General features: G+C 46.2%; 1 protein-coding gene across 3 annotated transcripts in view; it reads right to left on the bottom strand.

Moving 5' to 3' along the window:
* Positions 1 to 10,834, bottom strand: part of LOC135554657 (platelet-derived growth factor subunit A-like) — a 41,867-nt gene extending 31,033 nt beyond the window's left edge. Inside the window, exons 1-2 of one of the 3 annotated variants that reach the window (XR_010457712.1) lie at positions 10,009 to 10,834; positions 8,869 to 8,968 (exon numbers count right to left, since the gene is read on the bottom strand). Coding sequence is in view for 1 of the 3 variants with exons in the window: in XM_064987067.1 (XP_064843139.1) it covers positions 8,869 to 8,968; positions 10,009 to 10,071 (163 nt within the window). In the remaining 2 variants the exon portion in view is untranslated. The other 2 variants (XR_010457713.1, XM_064987067.1) reach the window with 2 other exon arrangements.
* Positions 10,835 to 20,334: the final 9,500 nt, after the last annotated feature.

Raw genomic sequence — 20,334 nt, 5'->3', positions numbered from 1 at the left:
CTCCTGTACAAGGTCTATATAAACCTCTGTTTGCTTATTTATTTACATCTGTATGCTGCATTTCGAGGCCTTGTCAAGCCTAAACATTGCCCAGGCAGTGGGACGAGAGAGAGAGCGGGCCTTTGCGTCTGCCAGCTAGTCAGTCATTTACATTCGAGTCATTTAGCAGACACTCCTTTCCAGAGCAACCACAGGAGCAAATAGGGTTAAATGTCTTGCTCAAGGGAACATTGACAGATTTTTTTCACCTAGTCGGCTCTGGGATTTGAACCAGCTATATTTTGCTTATAACAGCTAGGGTACCTACCGTCCCAGTCAGACAGCTGTGACCCAGAAAAGATTTCCGTCCCTAGAGGAAGTGATTAATGTTTACCTGCTCTGCTTGGGAGCCCAGTCTCCCTGCCCTTTAGCCCAACACAAAACCTATAGGTATCACTGTGTCAAGTAGGCTCATATACACTAAGGCACACAAACACACACGCTAAAACATGCATGCACGCATACACGGACACACACATATGCACTCAGTCAGACACACAAACATGCACGCATGGACACGCAGGACTTGCAAGCACACATTCAGACACGCACACTAACACACACACACTCTGTCCTGTCTGCCCTCCTGTCAGTGAAACAGGTTGTGACAGCTGCCTGATGTCTCCACCTAACAACCTTTTAATGCTTTGGGTCACTGACAGAACTCCCAGCCTGCTTCTCTTTCTGTCTCTCTCTCACTCGCCCCTTAACCTTTCTCCGTTTACCCTTCTCTCTTCCTCCATCCCTCTTTCTCTTGCTCTCCCTCTCTTTATCTCTCTCTACCTTTCCCCGTCTCTCTCAATCCCTCTCTCTCTCCCTTTTTATCGCTCTACCCGCTACCTCTCTACCTCTCAACCCCCCTTAATTTCTCTCTATCTAGTCTTCCCCTTTCTCTCTCTAGGTGGGAAGGGAGGGAAGGAGAGGGGGAGGCAGGCAGGGAGGGAGTGAAGGAAGGAGAGGGGGAGGCAGGTATGGAGGGAGGGAGTGAAGAAAGGATAGGGGGAGGCAGGCAAGGAGGGACGGAAGGAGAGGGGAGGCAGGCAGGCAGGGAGGGAAGGAGAGGGAGGGAGAGAGGAAGGAGAGGGGGGGAGGCAGGCAGGTTGGGAGGGAGTGAAGAAAGGATAGGGGGAGGCAGGCAAGGAGGGACGGAAGGAGAGGGGAGGCAGGCAGGCAGGGAGGGAAGGAGAGGGGTAGTCAGGCAGGGGGAGGGAAGGAGAGGGGGAGACAGGCAGGCAGGCAGGGAGGCAGGCAGGCAGGCAGGCAGGCAGGCAGGCAGGCAGGCAGGGAGGGAGGGAGGGAGGGAGGGAGGGAGGGAGGGAGGGAGGGAGGGAGGGAGGGAGGGAGGGAGGGAGGGAGGGAGGGAGGGAGGGAGGGAGGGAGGGAGGGAGGGAGGGAGGGCAGGCAGAGAAGAAGGAAGACAAGCAGGGAGGGAGGGAGGGAGGGGCAGGCAGAGAAGAAGGAAGACAAGCAGGGAGGGAGGGAGGGGCAGGCAGAGAAGAAGGAAGACAAGCAGGGAGGGCGTCACGGCAATGGACACTGGGAGGAGACAGGCCATGTCAGAGCGGCTGGAGAGAGAAAAGGAGACGCCATATAAAGGAGTCCTTTATGGACTGACTACTGCTTTTTCAGCATCACAAAAGACCTTTCTGTTGTTTTCCTTTCTACATGAAGAAAGCAGGCTGGGAGAGAAAGAGAGAGGGAGGGGGAAGGGAGGGAGATGGATGGACATAGTGATTAGAGTGAGAGAGGGAGAAGGATAGACAGAGACGGGGGAGAAGAGAGAAACGGATATGGATAGACAGAGAGAGAGGCAAGCATGAAGACACAGAAGCAGACTGAATGAGCAAGAGAGAGAAAGAAAAAAGAAAGGAGAGAGAGGAAGAGAAAGACAGTAATCAAGACAGACAGAGAATGATATAATGCTACCTCTGTAAGGAACCCCCCTCCTCCTCTCTCCTGTCTACTCCAGGTAAGGTTTAGGTAAAGGCTTGTTGGTAATGACACGCCTGCTGCCTGCAGCAGCCTTCTCAGTCTCCAGCCATGAATCACACTGCCTCTGATGACTCCTAAATTACTCACTCTATTAGCTACGAGACTGACTCTCTCTCTCTGTGTCTCTCTCTCTCTGTCTCTCGCTCTGTCTCTCTCTCTCTCTCTGTTTCTCTCTCTCTCTCTGTCTCTCTCTCTGTGTGTCTCTCTCTCTGTGTTTGACTCCCCCTTTCACTGTCAGCATGCTACCTGCTGACACAACACTTCTGGACCTGTTTTCATAAAGTATCTCAGAGTAGGAGTGCTGATCTAGGATCAGTGTTGCCTTTCCTACTCTGAGACATCTTATGAATACAGGCCCTGTGTCACGACTTCCACCGAAGTCGGTCCCTCTCCTTGTTCGTGCGGCATTCGGCGGTCGGCATCGCCGGCCTTCTAGCCATCGCCGATCCACCTTTCATTTTCCATTTGTTTTGTCTTGTCTTCCCACACACCTGGTTCCAATTCCATAATTACATGTTGTGTATTTAACCCTCTGTTCCCCACATGTCCTTGTCCGGAATTGTTTATTGTAAGTGTATGTGGACGTTATGTCTGGCGCACCAAGGGGTTCTGTCCCATTGTATCTATTGTTTTTGTTCACTGTGATTTTTATTATTAAACTGCACCATTGTAACACAGTCTTTGCTCTCTTCTCTGCCTCCAGTAGGCACTCCTCACACCCTGGTCATGGAGAAATGGAAATGCTTCTTCCTGTGAGATAGTGTATCAGCCCACTGAGCCCAGTTCAATGTCTAGTTTTAATTTACATTGGGTTGAGTTGTCAACTAACGTGAATTCAATGTAAAATCAACCCCCTAAAAAAATCACCTCATTGGATTTAGATCAAAGGTTAGGTGGAAAAAATACCACATTTCCATATGTTGATTACTTTTTTGTAATCCAACCAGATTTCCACATTGATTCAACATCATTACATTACTTTTTGGGTTGAAATGAAGTGGAAACAATGTTGATCCAACCAGTTTTTCCCCAGTGGGAGTATTTTGTCTTAACAGGCATGTGGCTGTGGGTGAATCTGGGTCATCGGAGTAGGAATGCTGATCTAGAATCAGGTCCCCCATGTCCATATAATCTTATTAAAAGGCAAAGACTGATCCTAGATCAGAACTCTGAGAAACTTTGAGAATACAGGCCCTGAACTGTTGCCAAATGTAGGTAAACAGGCAGAGCAGAGCTGTAGGTTCAGGTTGTTGTTGCACAACCTTTCCCTGTAGAGTGAAGTGTGTGTGTGTGTGTGTGTGTGTGTGTGTGTGTGTGTGTGTGTGTGTGTGTGTGTGTGTGTGTGTGTGTGTGTGTGTGTGTGTGTGTGTGTGTGTGTGTGTGTGTGTGTGTGTGTGTGTGTGTGTGTGTGTGTGTGTGTGTGTGTGTGTGTGTGTGTATAGGAATACAGGCTACAGATACTCCACCTCTCCACCTCAGGCCTCATGTCAGGAGTCAGGTTCCCCTTTCTGTCAGTCCTTCAGTATAGACAGATAAGAACAGGCCAGACCAAGAGGCTGGGGAAGATGAGAGGAGAGGGGGAGAGGAGACTGGCTCCAGGGGGACAGGGGGCCGAGACTTCAGCAGGTCATCTCAGCTGTCACCCTGTCTGAAGAGACCATCGCCTTGCTGACTGCTCTTCACTGACTCCCTGACATACACACACAAGCGCATACACGCCAAAACACATACACGTGCATGTTCACACACACACACACACACAAACACACACACACACACACAATCACCCTCACGTCCACCATGGACCTCCTACATGCCCCTGAGGCTGCTCTCAACACTGCAGGCTCTCAACACTGCAGGCTCTCGACACTGCAGGCTCTCGACACTGCAGGCTCTCGACACTGCAGACTCTAGACACTGCAGACTCTCGACACTGCAGACTCTCATCACTGCAGACTCTCAATACTGCAGACTCTCATCACTGCAGACTCTCGACACTGCAGACTCTCACCACTGCAGACTCTCACACTGCAGACTCTCATCACTGCAGACTCTCATCACTGCAGACTCTCAACACTGCAGACTCTCATCACTGCAGACTCTCATCACTGCAGACTCTCATCACTGCAGACTCTCAACATTGCAGATTCTCAACACTGCAGACTCTCATCACTGCACAGACCCATATAAAACACACGCCAAGACCAGATAAGCCTGAAGGTCTCCTTCTAAATGACACTGACACATCCCTCCCTTCTCCCAAAGTTGAAGAGGGTGAGAACTCCTATCTGTCAACAAGGTATAAGAGTTCAAGAAGTGGCTAGGGGTTAAGGGTTTAGGATGCAATGGTTGCAACATATGCCATGGGACAAACAGACATAGATAACTGACAGTTCTCTCTCTCCATCTCTCTCCCTCTCTACTTTCTGACAGGCAGGACCCAGTCCCTCTCACCCCCTCTATGTACAGTCCCCAGTCTCCTCCAGACAGATGTAACTAGTACTGGTCTGTAAAATCCCTCTGGGCCCCTGCTCTAAGGTCTTTCAATAATAACTAGCTTTACTGTCCTGCCGTTTTTTGTTTTGTTTTGGCCTCCACCTTTATTTTACTAGGCAAGTCTGTTGGCCTCCAGACAGATGTATGTACTGAACAAAGTCTGTTGGCTTGTATTTTCAATGACAGGCCTAGGAGACAGATGTATGTACTGGTTAACTGTTGGCCTGTTCTGGTAGGGCAGTCTGTTGGCAGACAGATGTATGTACTGGTAGTAATAATCAGATTTTGTACCTTAGTAATAATCAGGCAGTCTGTTGGCCTCCAGACAGATGTATGTACTGGTAGTAATGCAACAGATGTATGTACTGGTAGTAATAATCAGGCAGTCTGTTGGCCTCCAGACAGATGTATGTCCAATCTGCCTCCAGACAGATGTATGTACTGGTAGTAATAATCAGGCAGTCTGTTGGCCTCCAGACAGATGTATGTACTGGTACACTGCCGACCCCATTCACAGATGTATGTACAAAAGGCAGTCTGAAAATGTATGTACACAGGCAGTCTGTTGGCTCCAGACAGATGTATGTACTGGTCTAAGGTCTTTCAATGGCCTCCAGACAGATGTATGTACTGGTAGTAATAATCTGGCCTGTTGGCATCAGACAGATGTATGTCTGTTGGCCTCCAGACAGATGTATGTACTGGTAGTAATAATCAGGCAGTCTGTTGGCCTCCAGACAGATGTATGTACTGGTAGTAATAATCAGGCAGTCTGTTGGCCTCCAGACAGATGTATGTACTGGTAGTAATAATCAGGTAGTCTGTTGGCCTCCAGACAGATGTATGTACTGGTAGTAATAATCAGGCAGTCTGTTGGCCTCCAGACAGATGTATGTACTGGTAGTAATAATCAGGCAGTCTGTTGGCCTCCAGACAGATGTATGTACTGGTAGTAATAATCAGGTAGTCTGTTGGCCTCCAGACAGATGTATGTACTGGTAGTAATAATCAGGCAGTCTGTTGGCCTCCAGACAGATGTATGTACTGGTAGTAATAATCAGGTATGTACTGGTAGTCTGTTGGCCTCCAGACAGATGTATGTACTGGTAGTAATAATCAGGCAGTCTGTTGGCCTCCAGACAGATGTATGTACTGGTAGTAATAATCAGGCAGTCTGTTGGCCTCCAGACAGATGTATGTACTGGTAGTAATAATCAGGCAGTCTGTTGGCCTCCAGACAGATGTATGTACTGGTAGTAATAATCAGGCAGTCTGTTGGCCTCCAGACAGATGTATGTACTGGTAGTAATAATCAGGCAGTCTGTTGGCCTCCAGACAGATGTATGTACTGGTAGTAATAATCAGGCAGTCTGTTGGCCTCCAGACAGATGTATGTACTGGTAGTAATAATCAGGCAGTCTGTTGGCCTCCAGACAGATGTATGTACTGGTAGTAATAATCAGGCAGTCTGTTGGCCTCCAGACAGATGTATGTACTGGTAGTAATAATCAGGCAGTCTGTTGGCCTCCAGACAGATGTATGTACTGGTAGTAATAATCAGGCAGTCTGTTGGCCTCCAGACAGATGTATGTACTGGTAGTAATAATCAGGCAGTCTGTTGGCCTCCAGACAGATGTATGTACTGGTAGTAATAATCAGGCAGTCTGTTGGCCTCCAGACAGATGTATGTACTGGTAGTAATAATCAGGCAGTCTGTTGGCCTCCAGACAGATGTATGTACTGGTAGTAATAATCAGGCAGTCTGTTGGCCTCCAGACAGATGTATGTACTGGTAGTAATAATCAGGCAGTCTGTTGGCCTCCAGACAGATGTATGTACTGGTAGTAATAATCAGGCAGTCTGTTGGCCTCCAGACAGATGTATGTACTGGTAGTAATAATCAGGCAGTCTGTTGGCCTCCAGACAGATGTATGTACTGGTAGTAATAATCAGGCAGTCTGTTGGCCTCCAGACAGATGTATGTACTGGTAGTAATAATCAGGCAGTCTGTTGGCCTCCAGACAGATGTATGTACTGGTAGTAATAATCAGGCAGTCTGTTGGCCTCCAGACAGATGTATGTACTGGTAGTAATAATCAGGCAGTCTGTTGGCCTCCAGACAGATGTATGTACTGGTAGTAATAATCAGGCAGTCTGTTGGCCTCCAGACAGATGTATGTACTGGTAGTAATAATCAGGCAGTCTGTTGGCCTCCAGACAGATGTATGTACTGGTAGTAATAATCAGGCAGTCTGTTGGCCTCCAGACAGATGTATGTACTGGTAGTAATAATCAGGCAGTCTGTTGGCCTCCAGACAGATGTATGTACTGGTAGTAATAATCAGGCAGTCTGTTGGCCTCCAGACAGATGTATGTACTGGTAGTAATAATCAGGCAGTCTGTTGGCCTCCAGACAGATGTATGTACTGGTAGTAATAATCAGGCAGTCTGTTGGCCTCCAGACAGATGTATGTACTGGTAGTAATAATCAGGCAGTCTGTTGGCCTCCAGACAGATGTATGTACTGGTAGTAATAATCAGGCAGTCTGTTGGCCTCCAGACAGATGTATGTACTGGTAGTAATAATCAGGTAGTCTGTTGGCCTCCAGACAGATGTATGTACTGGTAGTAATAATCAGGCAGTCTGTTGGCCTCCAGACAGACGTATCCTCTCATGATAAGGCTTGCTGCTAGAACCAGCCCTACTGAGACCTATTTCAGACTCCACTCAGTCCAACCGATATGATGACGAGCTGAATTGTGGAGGAAAAGTCCTTTCATAATGTAGGCCTGCTATATTCCACATGTGCTGTGTTTGTGTGTTGTGATAATCTAATGAAATGTTATTGCTATGTTGATCTGATAGCAGACACAAGACAAGTTTAACCATTGGTGATTCAATAAAGTTACTTGAATTTTTCCAATAGGAAATGTGGATAAAACAGACAGACAACATCAGTAATAACATATATGCAACTATGCTTAATGATAAAATGACCAATGACATAGGCCTGTATCTGTACCCCAACATAGGTGTGAGTGATGAAATGAACCCTGTATATAAGTCAAACCAAAGAAAAGCCCATTGGCTATTTAATTAGTGAATAGGAGCAAATGTTTCTTGGAGCAACAGCACCAACATGAATCATATGGTTAATAGTAATCATCGTTGGCATATGAGCCAGACCTTCCATTACCAACACAGGTGTTTAAAAAGACAATTATATAATTATCCATTTCCATCCACAAGACAGACTTGGGGAAAGCCCAGATTTGATATATGGCGGGTGGCCTGTGTAAATAGAGGCTCATGTGAACTCAAACAGTTTGTGCCAGCGCACCCTTGTAACCGAATCTCCCCTTCAAAAGAGCCAGAGACAGACAGCTAGATTGCTCTCGACAAGAGACAACCACCTCCAAGGAACATGACTGCGGCAGAAAAGCTGTGCTCGCTGCACCCTGTGCGCTGCATGCTCCTATCCGTTTACAGCCACCGTCCAACGCGCCGCATGTCCCTATCCGTTTACAGCCACAGCACCCTGAGTGCCATAAAGCCAGCATATTGTGGGTGACAACTGCTAAATAGAGTCCGTGAAAATAAATACCGCGGTGAAAGTCCACCTTCTATGTCACATGTGTACACTACAGAGTCAGACGCGTCTTATATCGCGCTGGTGTTTTCGTTATCAGTTCCCAAGTAGGATGCACCACTTTCTGTTCCAGAAAACCTGGCCTTCCCTCCTCCCTGGCCTCGAGTACAAATCCGGGAACATTTCCTCCACGAGACCCTGCCTTAACACGCTCCCGTGTCGTTGTTGTTTGTTTGTCTGTTTTCAATGAGCTAATGAAAAAGACCCAAATGACTACATATAATCCCCGCCAAATGTCTCCGGGCCGAGCAGCGGGGCACAAAGCCTTTTACGCGCTCGGCGCCGAGAGCAGCTTGACCAGTCTGTCCATTCATTTCATAGCAACAGTTGTTGAAGAAGCATGCTGACTGGCTGCTGAGATCCCAAGGTAAGAATGATACGGAGAGCACCACAGGCTCCAGCAACTCCCACTCAGTAAATCAAGAGAATAACTAAAACATGCATTTGCTGCTCCTGAACACTATCCAATCGGGTATGCCCAAATAATGTCTGCTGCATCTGGTCGACCTTCATACATTCGGTATCATCGTTCTTTCCCCTAGTCAATTTTATGACACCGTTCTAAGTGACTTATAAATACAAGTAAACACATTTCTGGTATCGCCCAGTGCGACAGATTGGGGTTCGAGCAAAGTTCAGTGGAATGGAATCACAGTTCGTGTGCGTGAAAGTATCAAGAGACAGAATTTACCTACGGGGGCGTCTATCTCGGAGTCCAATAGCCGCTGGAGGTCGCTGATGCTGTGGATTTCGCTGTGGGACAGTCTCTCTATCAACTCCTGCGGGACTTCCTACACGCACACAAAATCAAGACAAAAAGATTACAATGAAGATTAAAGACACACGTGGACTGTAAAAGAACGCATACATTTGCGTCATTATCTATTATTGTCTTATTAATGCAGGTTAATGGAGAGGAAAAATGACGCAAAGGTGTGCCCATTACAGCATGCATGTTCGGCTCTCTTGAGTCTTGTTCACAGGCGTCCGCTACACTTGCACTTGTGACTTGTTGCGGATACCAGGTTTCTCTCTCAAGCTGGAAGGAGTGTTCGGCCTCACAGCGACAGAGCCGAGGCTATTTATACATCCCAAGTGCGGTTCCCATGAAAGCGTTTGGCTGGCTCAACCATAACGTTGTCACAGTTGGTTCACGCATAAACAGATTTGGAACGACCGCCAAAAATAAGTCAAATATGTTTCTTGGTGCAGTTACAATGCTTGTTTCTGAAAGCGTTCTATGCAATGCATTCATATGGCAATTGGGGTGGTGCTGATATTGCAAAACATTTTTGTCGCCTTCGGGCTACAATTTTGCTTCTTGTTTGTTCCGTTTTTTAGCAGATTAAATAGTACACAAAAAAATCAAATAGGCTTTTATGACTTAATATGCACAAAATCAGCACAAACTGGTTGAGAAAGAACATTTTAAATATAAATACAAGTAGACCTAATATGTTTGCAAAATCAAAATAACGTGTATCCAAAATAGCCTAGGCCTATGCACTTTGTGACAAGTACCTTATTACTCCATTGTTAAGTCTATAAATAGTTGTGTCCCACAACTTGTAAAACAACATGCAATAATGTTGACTGCTGGCAAGCAAAGCCCCTTCTCCAGAACAAATGCGCGCTAAGGACAGCACCAGGACCCCGAAGTCCCTAGACTACCCTCGACCCATTCGCCCCCACGCTCAACCCCGCAAAACGACCCCCCGCGCCAGCAAGAGTGTGACAGCGAGAGAGAGGCATGCACTGTAGCCTGCCACCATGGCTCGTCTTATTCAAACCCGTAGAAAGTGGTTGCGAAAAGCCCTTATGTCTATCATACCTCAGCAACAGCATTCATCAGGTACGATGTACAGAGCAGGAAGTAGCAAAGTACAGGTCTCATTTCCCTTTAATTCCGATTTCCCCCAAAACAAGAAAACGTCTCCTGCTGTCGGAGCCGCAAAGTCTCTCCTGCCCGCGGATGATCAATAACCATCCCTTGGGGAGAGGAACATGTGAGTAGTCCCGTTCAGTCGCCCGCGGTACAACTCCTAAACACTTGTTTGTGGAACTGTGCGGATATCTGAAGTGCTTTGAAGTAGGGTAGTTGACTGCAATGTAATTCACATTCGTGCGCGTCCGCCACTCCGAGCCCTCTCTCCGTGACAGAAGTAGAGCAGACAAAAGGACATGGCTGGCTCCTTAGACGAGTTGAGCAGTAAGGCAATCCCAACAGAAGACCTTGGCAATCATTGCACTTGTTATCGAACCCCCAAGAACGAATAACTTGTTAAGTCTTCTTCAGAGGTTGGAAAACATGTGTAACAGTTTCCCTTGTTCTCAAATATTTCGAGTACTATACCCAAAAAATATTATTTATACAATGAACATGAAAAACCATGACATTTAAATATTTCAACAACAAAAAGTGCGTATTTTTTAAATGGTACAATCCCAGGTTTAAGTCCCGTAATGAAAACCAAAAATAGAGAGGCGGAAATAGCTCTGTAAAAAGTTGTCCGTGTGTTCTATCCAGTGAGTGCTTAGCTTGCAGTGGGGATTAGAGAGCTCGACAGGTCCGTCTCTGTGTTGGACTCTGGAGTGAATAAAGTTTCGAGCGCACCGGAGCCGCTGAATATAGTGAGCTCGAGCTGTGGGAGTTGGGTGAGCAGCGTGCCCGATGCGCCTCCCCTCGCGCTCCGGTGGTACTCTCCCATCAATTCACTAGGCCAGGGAGCTGGTTGGTTGGCGGATGATTTAAGAATGTATCCTCCTCTACCTCCTACCCCCACCCATGACGTCACCTACAAAAAACACACGTATAGGCTATTGATCTAGCTACATATTAACAAACTACATCTAAAATAAAGAATTGAACATAATAAAATATATATATTTAATGATGATGAAGATGATAAAGCCCATGCCTTTGACCATCACTCATCTTCCTTATGATACACAGAGAGTAACCAACTGTTACAACACCTTTTAACAGTATCATGCATGAGTGATCCATTTAACAAACTTTTATCCAAGCCTATGTCACTCAAATCATCAAATCAAATGGTATTTGTCACATGCTTAGTAAACAACAGGTGTAGGCTTAATAAGAATAGCAAAAATCACTGAAGCTGGAGACTCATATCTCCCTCTCTAACTTTAAGCACCAGCTGTCAGAGCAGCTCACAGATCACTGCACCTGTACATAGCCCATCTGTACATAGCCCATCCAAAGACCTCATCCCCATCCTTTTATTTTTTTGGCTCATTTGCACCCCAGTATCTCTACTTGCACATTCATCTTCTGCACATCTATCACTCCAGTGTGTAATTGCTAAATTGTAATTATTTTGCCACTATGGCCTATTTATTGCCTTACCTCCCTTATCTTACCTCATTTGCACACACTGTATGTAGACCTTTTTCTATTGTGTTATTGACTGTGTATTTGTTTATTCCATGTGTAACTCTGTGTTGTTGTTTGTGTCGCACGGCTTTGCTTTATCTTGGCCAGGTTGCAGTTGTAAATGAGAACTTGTTCTCAACTGGCCTACCTGGTTAAATAAAGGTGAAATTTAAAATTAAAATAATAATAATAATGTCTGAGAGTAAGATCATTATTGAGAGTAAGACCATCAGTGAAAAGGCCCAGTGCAGTCACAAACATCATTTCCTGTGTTTTACAGTGGGGCAAAAAAGTATTTAGTCAGCCACCAATTGTGCAAGTTCTCCCACTTAAAAAGATGAGAGAGGCCTGTACTTTTCATCATAGGTACACTTCCAACTATGACAGACAAAACAAGAAAAAAAATCCAGAAAATCACATTGTAGGATTTTTTTAATGAATTTATTTGCAAATTATGGTGGAAAATAAGTATTTGGTCAATAACAAAAGTTTATCTCAATACTTTGTTTATTACCCTTTGTTGGCAATGATAGAGGTCAAATGCTTTCTGTAAGTCTTCACAAGGTTTTCACACACTGTTGCTGGTATTTTGGCCCATTCCTCCATGCAGATCTCCTCTAGAGCAGTGATGTTTTGGGACTGTTGCTGGGCAACACGGACTTTCAACTCCCTCCAAAGATTTTCTATGGGGTTGAGATCTGGAGACTGGCTAGGCCACTCCAGGACCTTGAAATGCTTCTTATGAAGCCACTCCTTCGTTGCCCGGGCGGTGTGTTTGGGATCATTGTCACGCTGAAAGACCCAGCCACGTTTCATCTTCAATGCCCTTGCTGATGGAAAGAGGTTTTCACTCAAAATTTCACGATACATGGCCCCATTCATTCTTTCCTTTGCACGGATCAGTCGTCCTGGTCCCTTTGCAGAAAAACAGCCCCAAAGCATGTTTCCACCCCCATGCTTCACAGTAGGTATGATGTTCTTTGGATGCAACTCAGCATTCTTTGTCCTCCAGACACGACGAGTTGAGTTTTTACCAAAAAGTTCTATTTTGGTTTCATCTGACCATATGACATTCACAAGGTCCCCCCGTGTGGTTCTGGGATTTTTGTTCACCATTCTTGTGATCATTTTGACCCCACGGGGTGAGATCTTGCATGGAGCCCCAGATCGAGGGAGATTATCAGTGGTCTTGTATGTCTTCCATTTCCTAATAATTGCTCCCACAGTTGATTTCTTCAAACCAAGCTGCTTATCTATTGCAGATTCAGTCTTCCCAGCCTGGTGCAGGTCTACAATTTTGTTTCTGTGTCCTTTGACAGCTCTTTGGTCTTGGCCCATAGTGGAGTTTGGAGTGTGACTGTTTGAGGTTGTGGACAGGTGTCTTTTATACTGATAACAAGTTCAAACAGGTGCCATTAATACAGGTAACGAGTGGAGGACAGAGGAGCCTACCATCAGTAAGTTGGTACAGAAGTTACAGGTCTGTGAGAGCCAGAAATCTTGCTTGTTTGTAGGTGACCAAATACTTATTTTACACCATAATTTGCATATAAATTCATTAAAAATCCTACAATGTGATTTTCTGGATTTTTTTTTCTCATTTTGTCTGTCATAGTTGAAGTGTACCTATGATGAAAATTACAGGCCTCTCTCATCTTTTTAAGTGGGAGAACTTGCACAATTGGTGTCTGACTAAATACTTTTTAACCCCACTGTATATATATTTCCACACTATGAGGTTGGAATAATACTGTGAAATTGTGAAAATGATGATAATGCACTTTTAGTGTAAGAGCTGTATGAAATTTCACCGTTTTGGTGGGATGGAGTTTTGGCCTGCCTTGTGACATCACCAGGTGATAAATGAGTTATTAGACCAATAAGAACGAGAGTTCCAAACCTTTTTGCCAATAACAGATCATTTTTATCATTTGCATTTTTATTGAAAACAATCACAATAAGGTACTTCATTGTTACCCATAAATAATTTGATATTGAGATAAAGATGGCTGCATTGGACTTTTAAACAAGAAGAGGAACCCACAACACTCTGTCTGGTTAACAAGAGGAGGAACCCACAACCCACTGTCTGGTTAACAAGAGGAGGAACCCACAACCCACTGTCTGGTTAACAAGAGGAGGAACCCACAACCCACTGTCTGTTTAACAAGAGGAGGAACCCACAACCCACTGTCTGGTTAACAAGAGGAGGAACCCACAACCCACTGTCTGGTTAACAAGAGGAGGAACCCACAACCCACTGTCTGGTTAACAAGAGGAGTAACCCACAACCCACTGTCTGGTTAACAAGAGACTGACTGGTCTAAACTTGCTCAGAGGAAGTCACCATTCAACTGTAGAGTAGAGGGGTTTATTTGGGAGGTCCTGGTTGGAAACGCCCTTGGGGGCGTGGTTAAAGTCCAGGACATCCAGGACTGGACACACCACCACTGGCCACAGGTGTGGCCTCGGCCTCAATGCTTATATCAGAGAACAACTTTCCTATAGCCTGAAATACAAAGTGAATATCACTCAGTTTCCCTATGGTTTCACTTCACAAGTTAAATAAACAGGGTGACCCTTATGATCACAACTTCTTCCCAGCCTGAAATCCAAACCAAATATCTCTCTTGTTTCACATCACTGACTCAAGTGAAATAGTGGCCCCCAATTTCCCGATAGATTGCATCACAGCAAAAGGCTTTCGCTATCAGAGCAACTTTCCGAGCCTGGAATATAAACCTAATATTGCAACCTAATATTTCACCTGAATAAGGGAAGTGAAAACAGAGAGATATAGAAAACAAGTTCAACAGAGGGAAAAAAATAGAAATGGAGAAAAAGGGTCAATATTCAGTTTGGATTCCAGAGTACAACCATCCTGCATACATACTATTTGACCTGTAGTCATTAAACTCCAAGTTACTACAGTAACATAGTTATTTTTCTGCCATGTGCAGCACTTTCCCCCATAATACTTGTCATGGCAGTGGTTGCTCACGCCCCCATAGCTTTCTATTGCATAAGTCAGGCCCAGAGAGATGAGAGATGATAGGTTCTGGTAGATGACTAATGACTGATGAGCAGGTTCCTTATATAGCCCCCATGAGGTCGCCAACGTCATACACAGTCATCTCTATTACATCACAGGTCAGAGGTGGGGAGTAGAGGTGGGGAGAGGAGGTGGAGATTGGAGGTGAGGAGTAGAGGTGGGGAGTAGAGGTGGGGAGTAGAGGTGGGAGTAGAGGTGGGGAGTAGAGGTGGGGAGAGGAGGTGGGGAGTAGAGGTGGGGAGTAGAGGTGTGGAGTAGAGGTGGGGAGTAGAGGTGGGGAGTAGAGGTGTGGAGTAGAGGTGGGGAGTAGAGGTGGGGAGTAGAGGTGGGGAGTAGAGGTGGGGAGAGGAGGTGGGGAGAGGAGGTGGAGATTCGAGGTGAGGAGTAGAGGTGGGGAGTAGAGGTGGGGGAGAGGAGGTGGAGATTCGAGGTGAGGAGTAGAGGTGGGGAGTAGAGGTGGGGAGAGGAGGTGGGGAGTAGAGGTGTGGAGTAGAGGTGGGGAGTAGAGGTGGGGAGAGGAGGTGGGGAGTAGAGGTGGGGAGAGGAGGTGGGGAGTAGAGGTGGGGAGTAGAGGTGGGGAGTAGAGGTGTGGAGTAGAGGTGGGGAGTAGAGGTGGGGAATAGAGGTGGGGAATAGAGGTGGAGATTGGAGGGAAACTGAGAGGTTGTAAGAGAAGATAGAGGAGGACGAGAGGGGGATCATCACAGAATAGATTAGGGGAGTAGAACAATAATAAGGTGGAATGGTGAGATGAGGATAGGAACGGAAAGGAGATGAGAGGAGTAGAAAGAAGTCTGGGGGGGGCTGGCAGTTCTCTCCATCTAGCCCCCTCTCTCATTCTCTCTCTCTCATTCTCTCCTTCAGTCTCCCCCTCCACAGGCTATTAAACAACATGTTTACTGGCAACTGAGGTCTGTGTACCTAACAACATCAACCCCAATAAATAGTTTTATGGAAGCTGGCTGCACAGTAAACCTGTGGCCATAAAGACGTGGCGGAGGAGAAGACATGTTCTCTGAGTAAGGAGATGACTCCTGTTTCTCCCCGGGCCACACATAGCACAGCTCCCAACTGGGAGGAGGGAAGAGGGAGTGGGAAAAGGAAAGAATTCCTGCTCCGGAAAGTAGTGGATGTGGTGGATAAGAGTCTGTCTGACCTGGGAGAAGAGCAGAGAATTATAAATACTACAGAACATCCACCACTTGACTTGAATGGGAATGTCCGTTCTGTCCGACCAACCTGTGGATGGGTAGGAGAGCAGACAAATAGAATGACAAGTCAGTGTTGCTGAGTCAGTGATGGATGGACCTCTTGGCCGTGGTCTATTTATCAGTAGGCATTGTAACAAACACACTATCTTGACCAGAAGACTATCTTCCTCTCAGCTCAGTTCATCTAATACTCTCAACCCCCTGGAACTGAACCCACGATTGTCATACTATAGACGTGTCAGAGAAGACACAACCGATAGAGGACAGGAATGCTATATGTACATACCCAGCGTAATCCCCACAGTCATCACCACACTCTAGTTGGCTAAATACCACTAAGTTCAACCATCCATGTCTGTGTAGTAGATCATTTTCTGTTGTCCGCAGTTCTTTACCGTAGAAATGTCAGGCATTATACAGTGTAGCAACACAGACATTGTGCTGATTAAACAAAGAAGAATGCTGCCATTCCTTGTCAAATCAAATCAAACTTTCGTTGTCACATGCGCCGAATACAACAGGTGTAGACTTTACAGTGAAATGCTGACTTACAAGACCTTAATTAACCAACAGTGCAGTTCAAGAAGAGTTAAGAAAATATTGACCAAGTACTGTAGACTAAAGTAAAAAGTAATAATAAAAAGTAACACAATAAGTAACAATAACGAGGCTCTATACAGGGGGCACCGGTACCGAGTCACTGTGCAGGGGTACAGGCTAGTTGAGGTAATCTGTACATGTAGGTGGGGGTGAAGTGACTATGCATAGATAATAAACAGAGAGTAGCAGCAGTGTACAAAAGGGAGGGAGGGAGGGGGGTCAATGTAAATTGTCTGGTGGTGATTTGATTAATTGTTCAGCAGTCTTATGGATTGGGGGTAGAAGTTGTTGAGGAGCCTTTTGGTCCTAGACTTAGCACTCTGGTACCGCTTGCCGTGCGGTAGCAGAGAAAACAGACTATAACTTGGGTGACTTGAGTCTCTGACAATTTTATGGGCTTTCCTCTGACACCACCTATTATATAGGTCCTGGATGGCAGGAAGCTTGGCCCCAGTGATGTACTGGGCCATTCGCACAACCCTCTGTAACGCCTAACTCAGATGCCGAGCAGTTGCCATACCAGGCAGTGATGCAACCGGTCAGGATGCTCTCAATGGTGCAGCTGAAGAACCTTTTGAGGATCTGGGGACCCATGCCAAATCTGTTCAGTCTCCTGAGGGGGATAAGGTTTTGTCGTGCCTCTTCACGACTGTCTTGGTATGTTTGGACCATGATAGTTCGTTGGTGATGTGGACACCAAGGAATTTGAAACTCTCAACCCGCTCCACTACAGCCCCATTGATGTTAACGGGGGCCTGTTCGGCCCGTCTTTTCCTGTAGTCCACGATCAGCTCCTTTGTCTTGCTCACATTGAGGGAGAGGTTGTTGTCCTTGCACCACACTGCCAGTTCTCTGACCTCCTCCCTATAGGCTGTCTTGTCGTTGATCAGGCATACCACTGTTGTGTCATCAGCAATATTAATGATGGTGTTGGAGTCGTGTTTGGCCACGCAGTCGTGGGTGAACAGGGAATACAGGAGGGGCCTAAGTACACACCCCTGAGGGGCCACAGTGTTAAGGATCAGCCGGGCAGATGTGTTGTTGCCTACTCTTACCACCTAGGTGTGGCCCGTCAGGAAGTCCAGGATCCAGCTGCAGAGGGAGGTGTTTAGTCCCAGAGTCCTTAGCTTAGTGATGAGCTTTGTGGGCACTATAGTGTTGGACATTGAGATGTAATCAATGAACAGCATTCTCACATAGGTGTTCCTTTTGTCCAGGTGAGAAAGGGCAGTGTGGAGTGCGATTGAGATTGTGTCATCTGTGGGTCTGTTTGGGCGGTATACGAATTGGAGTGGGCCTCGGGTTTCCGGGAGGATGTTGTTGATGTGAGCCTTGACCAGCCTTTCAAAGCACTTCATGGCGACCGACGTGAGTGCCACGGGGTGGTAATCATTTAGGCAGGTTACCTTCGTTTCCCTTTGCACAGGGACTATGGTGGTCTGCTTGAAACATGTAGGTATTACAGACTCGGTCAGGGAGAGGTTGAAAATGTCAGTGAAGACACCTGACAGTTGGTCCGCGCATGCTTTGAGTACACGTCCTGGTAATCCGTCTGGCCCAGCGGCTTTGTGAATGTTGACTTGTTTAAAGGTTTTGTTCACATCGGCTACCGAGAGCGTTATCACAGTCATCCAGTACAGCTGGTGCTCCCGTCCATGCTTCAGTGTCGCTTTCCTTGAAGCGAGTATAAAAGGCATTTAGCTCGTCTGGTAGGCTCTCGTCACTGGTCAGATCGCGTCTGGGTTTCCCTTTGTAGTCCGTAATAGTTTTCAAGCCCTGCCACATCCGATGAGTGTCAGAGCCGGTGCAGTAGGATTCAATCTTAATCCTGTATTGACGCTTTGCTTGTTTGATGGTTCATCTGAGGGCATAGCTGGATTTCTTATAAGCGTCCGGATTAGTCTCCCGCTCCTTGAAAGTAGCAGCTCTAGCCTTTAGCTCGATGCGGATGTTTCCTGTAATCCATGGCTTCTGGTTGGGATATGTATGTACATGTCACTGTGGGGACGACGTCGTCGATGCACTTTTTAATGAAGCTGATGTCTGAGGTGGTGTACTCCTCAATGCCATTGGATGAATCCTAGAACATATTCCAGCCTGTGCTAGCCAAAACAGTCTTATAGTGTAGCATCCACATCATCTGACCACTTCCATATTGAGCGAATCACTGGTACTTCCTGCTTTAGTTTTTGCTTGTAAGCAGGAATCAGGAGGATAGGATTATGGTCAGATTTGCCAAATGGAGGGTGGGGGAGAGCTTTGTATGCATCTCTGTGTGTGGAGTAAAGGTGGTCTGGGATATTTTTTTTATCTAGTTGCACATGTGACATGCTGGTAAAAATTTGGTAAAACTGATTTAAATTTGCCTGCTAAAAGAACATGACCACTAGGAGCGCCGCTTCTGTGTGAGTATTTTCTTCTTTGCTTATGGCCTTATAGAGTTGGTTGAGAGCGGTCTAAGTGCCAGCTTCACTCTGTGGTGGTAAATAGACGGCTACGAATAATATAGATGAGAACTCTCTTGGTAGATAGTGTGGTCTACAGCTTATCATAAGGTACTCTGCCTCAGGCGAGCAATACCTCGAGACTTCTTTAATATTAGACATTGAGCACCAGCTGTTATTGACAAATAGACACACACCCCCACCCCTCATCTTACCAGAGGTAGCATCATACGGAGCTGGGGCATGTTCATTAGGCACCAAACGGAACATAACGTACTGAAACAGGTATAGGGACTACCTCGAGTTGTCCCAATAAGAAATGTTTGTTTTTGTTTTGCGTTGTAAAATGTTGGTGTCTCCCTGCCTACCATTATCTCACTGTGTGAGTCATGAGCTAGACCAGAGGATCACAGTGGTGGGATATGCAGTACTCTATCTCCTCCTTCCATCTCTCTGGGCTAAACCACCCAGAACCAAAGCTCCAACCACCACATCAGTCTGTGTCTATGATGATAAAGCAGATACCATTAGTGGTTATTGTTTTGACACATGAAGACGGCTTTGTGTATCATTTACTGTTAAACACACCACTGTATAATGCTATAGTCCTATTGGACACCATAGGACCACACCTTTGGGATTACTCACTGCTAAGGAGATGATTCAGCAGTTTCCCTGAGCAAAGGCACATTCCAGACAGGTGTTATACTGTATAAGGAATGGACTTAGAGACTAGGTGAATATACCTGGCTTATTATCATTATGCACCTAGCACTTCTTAATCTCTCAGCACACACACACACCATCCCCCTCTCTCCCTTCCTCACTTTGTCCCTCCATCCCTCCGTCAATCACTCTTCTTGCATTAATTAGTTCACTCACCTGTCTGGTCTGTACTGAATAGGAGCGATGGAACATTAGAGAGGGACAGGAGGTTGGAGTGGTTTACTGTGCCACACACGCACGCACGCACACACACAAGCACACACACGCACGCACGCACACACACCTCCTCTCCCCACAAACACCTGTTATTTTGTTGAGCAGAACCCCCAGTCCCCCCTTGCCAGGGTTAGGGTGAGGTTGGTGGTTTGTGGTCAAGGTACGGGTACGGGTACAGGTTCACCGATATGCCACACTGCTGCCTTTCTACAGCTGGTAAATATTTCACATGTACTTTCATTATTAAGTCCAGCTAAGTGATGATGGTGTCTTGGATGTGTAAAGCTCCAGCACTGTCAGCCTACGGTCATCTCTTGTCATACCTCTCCCACAACCTTTCCACAGGCTGCCCTCTGATGCAAGAGATCGGCAAGGGCTAGAAATAAGGACGTCTGTGTGTACAAAATGAAATAACAGTGAAAGAATGGAGAGAAATGTGGAAGGAATGAAGGAATGTGTGTATGCTTGGCCTTTGTCCTTTGTGTCCGGTTCCTGAGTGTGTGTGTGTGTG

This window comes from Oncorhynchus masou, chromosome 14 (genome assembly GCF_036934945.1).
Source record: "Oncorhynchus masou masou isolate Uvic2021 chromosome 14, UVic_Omas_1.1, whole genome shotgun sequence".
In the NCBI taxonomy this organism is placed as follows: Eukaryota; Metazoa; Chordata; class Actinopteri; order Salmoniformes; family Salmonidae; genus Oncorhynchus; species Oncorhynchus masou.
The sequence above is the reverse complement of the archived record's forward strand: the minus strand, read 5'-3'. Positions and strand labels throughout refer to the sequence as shown.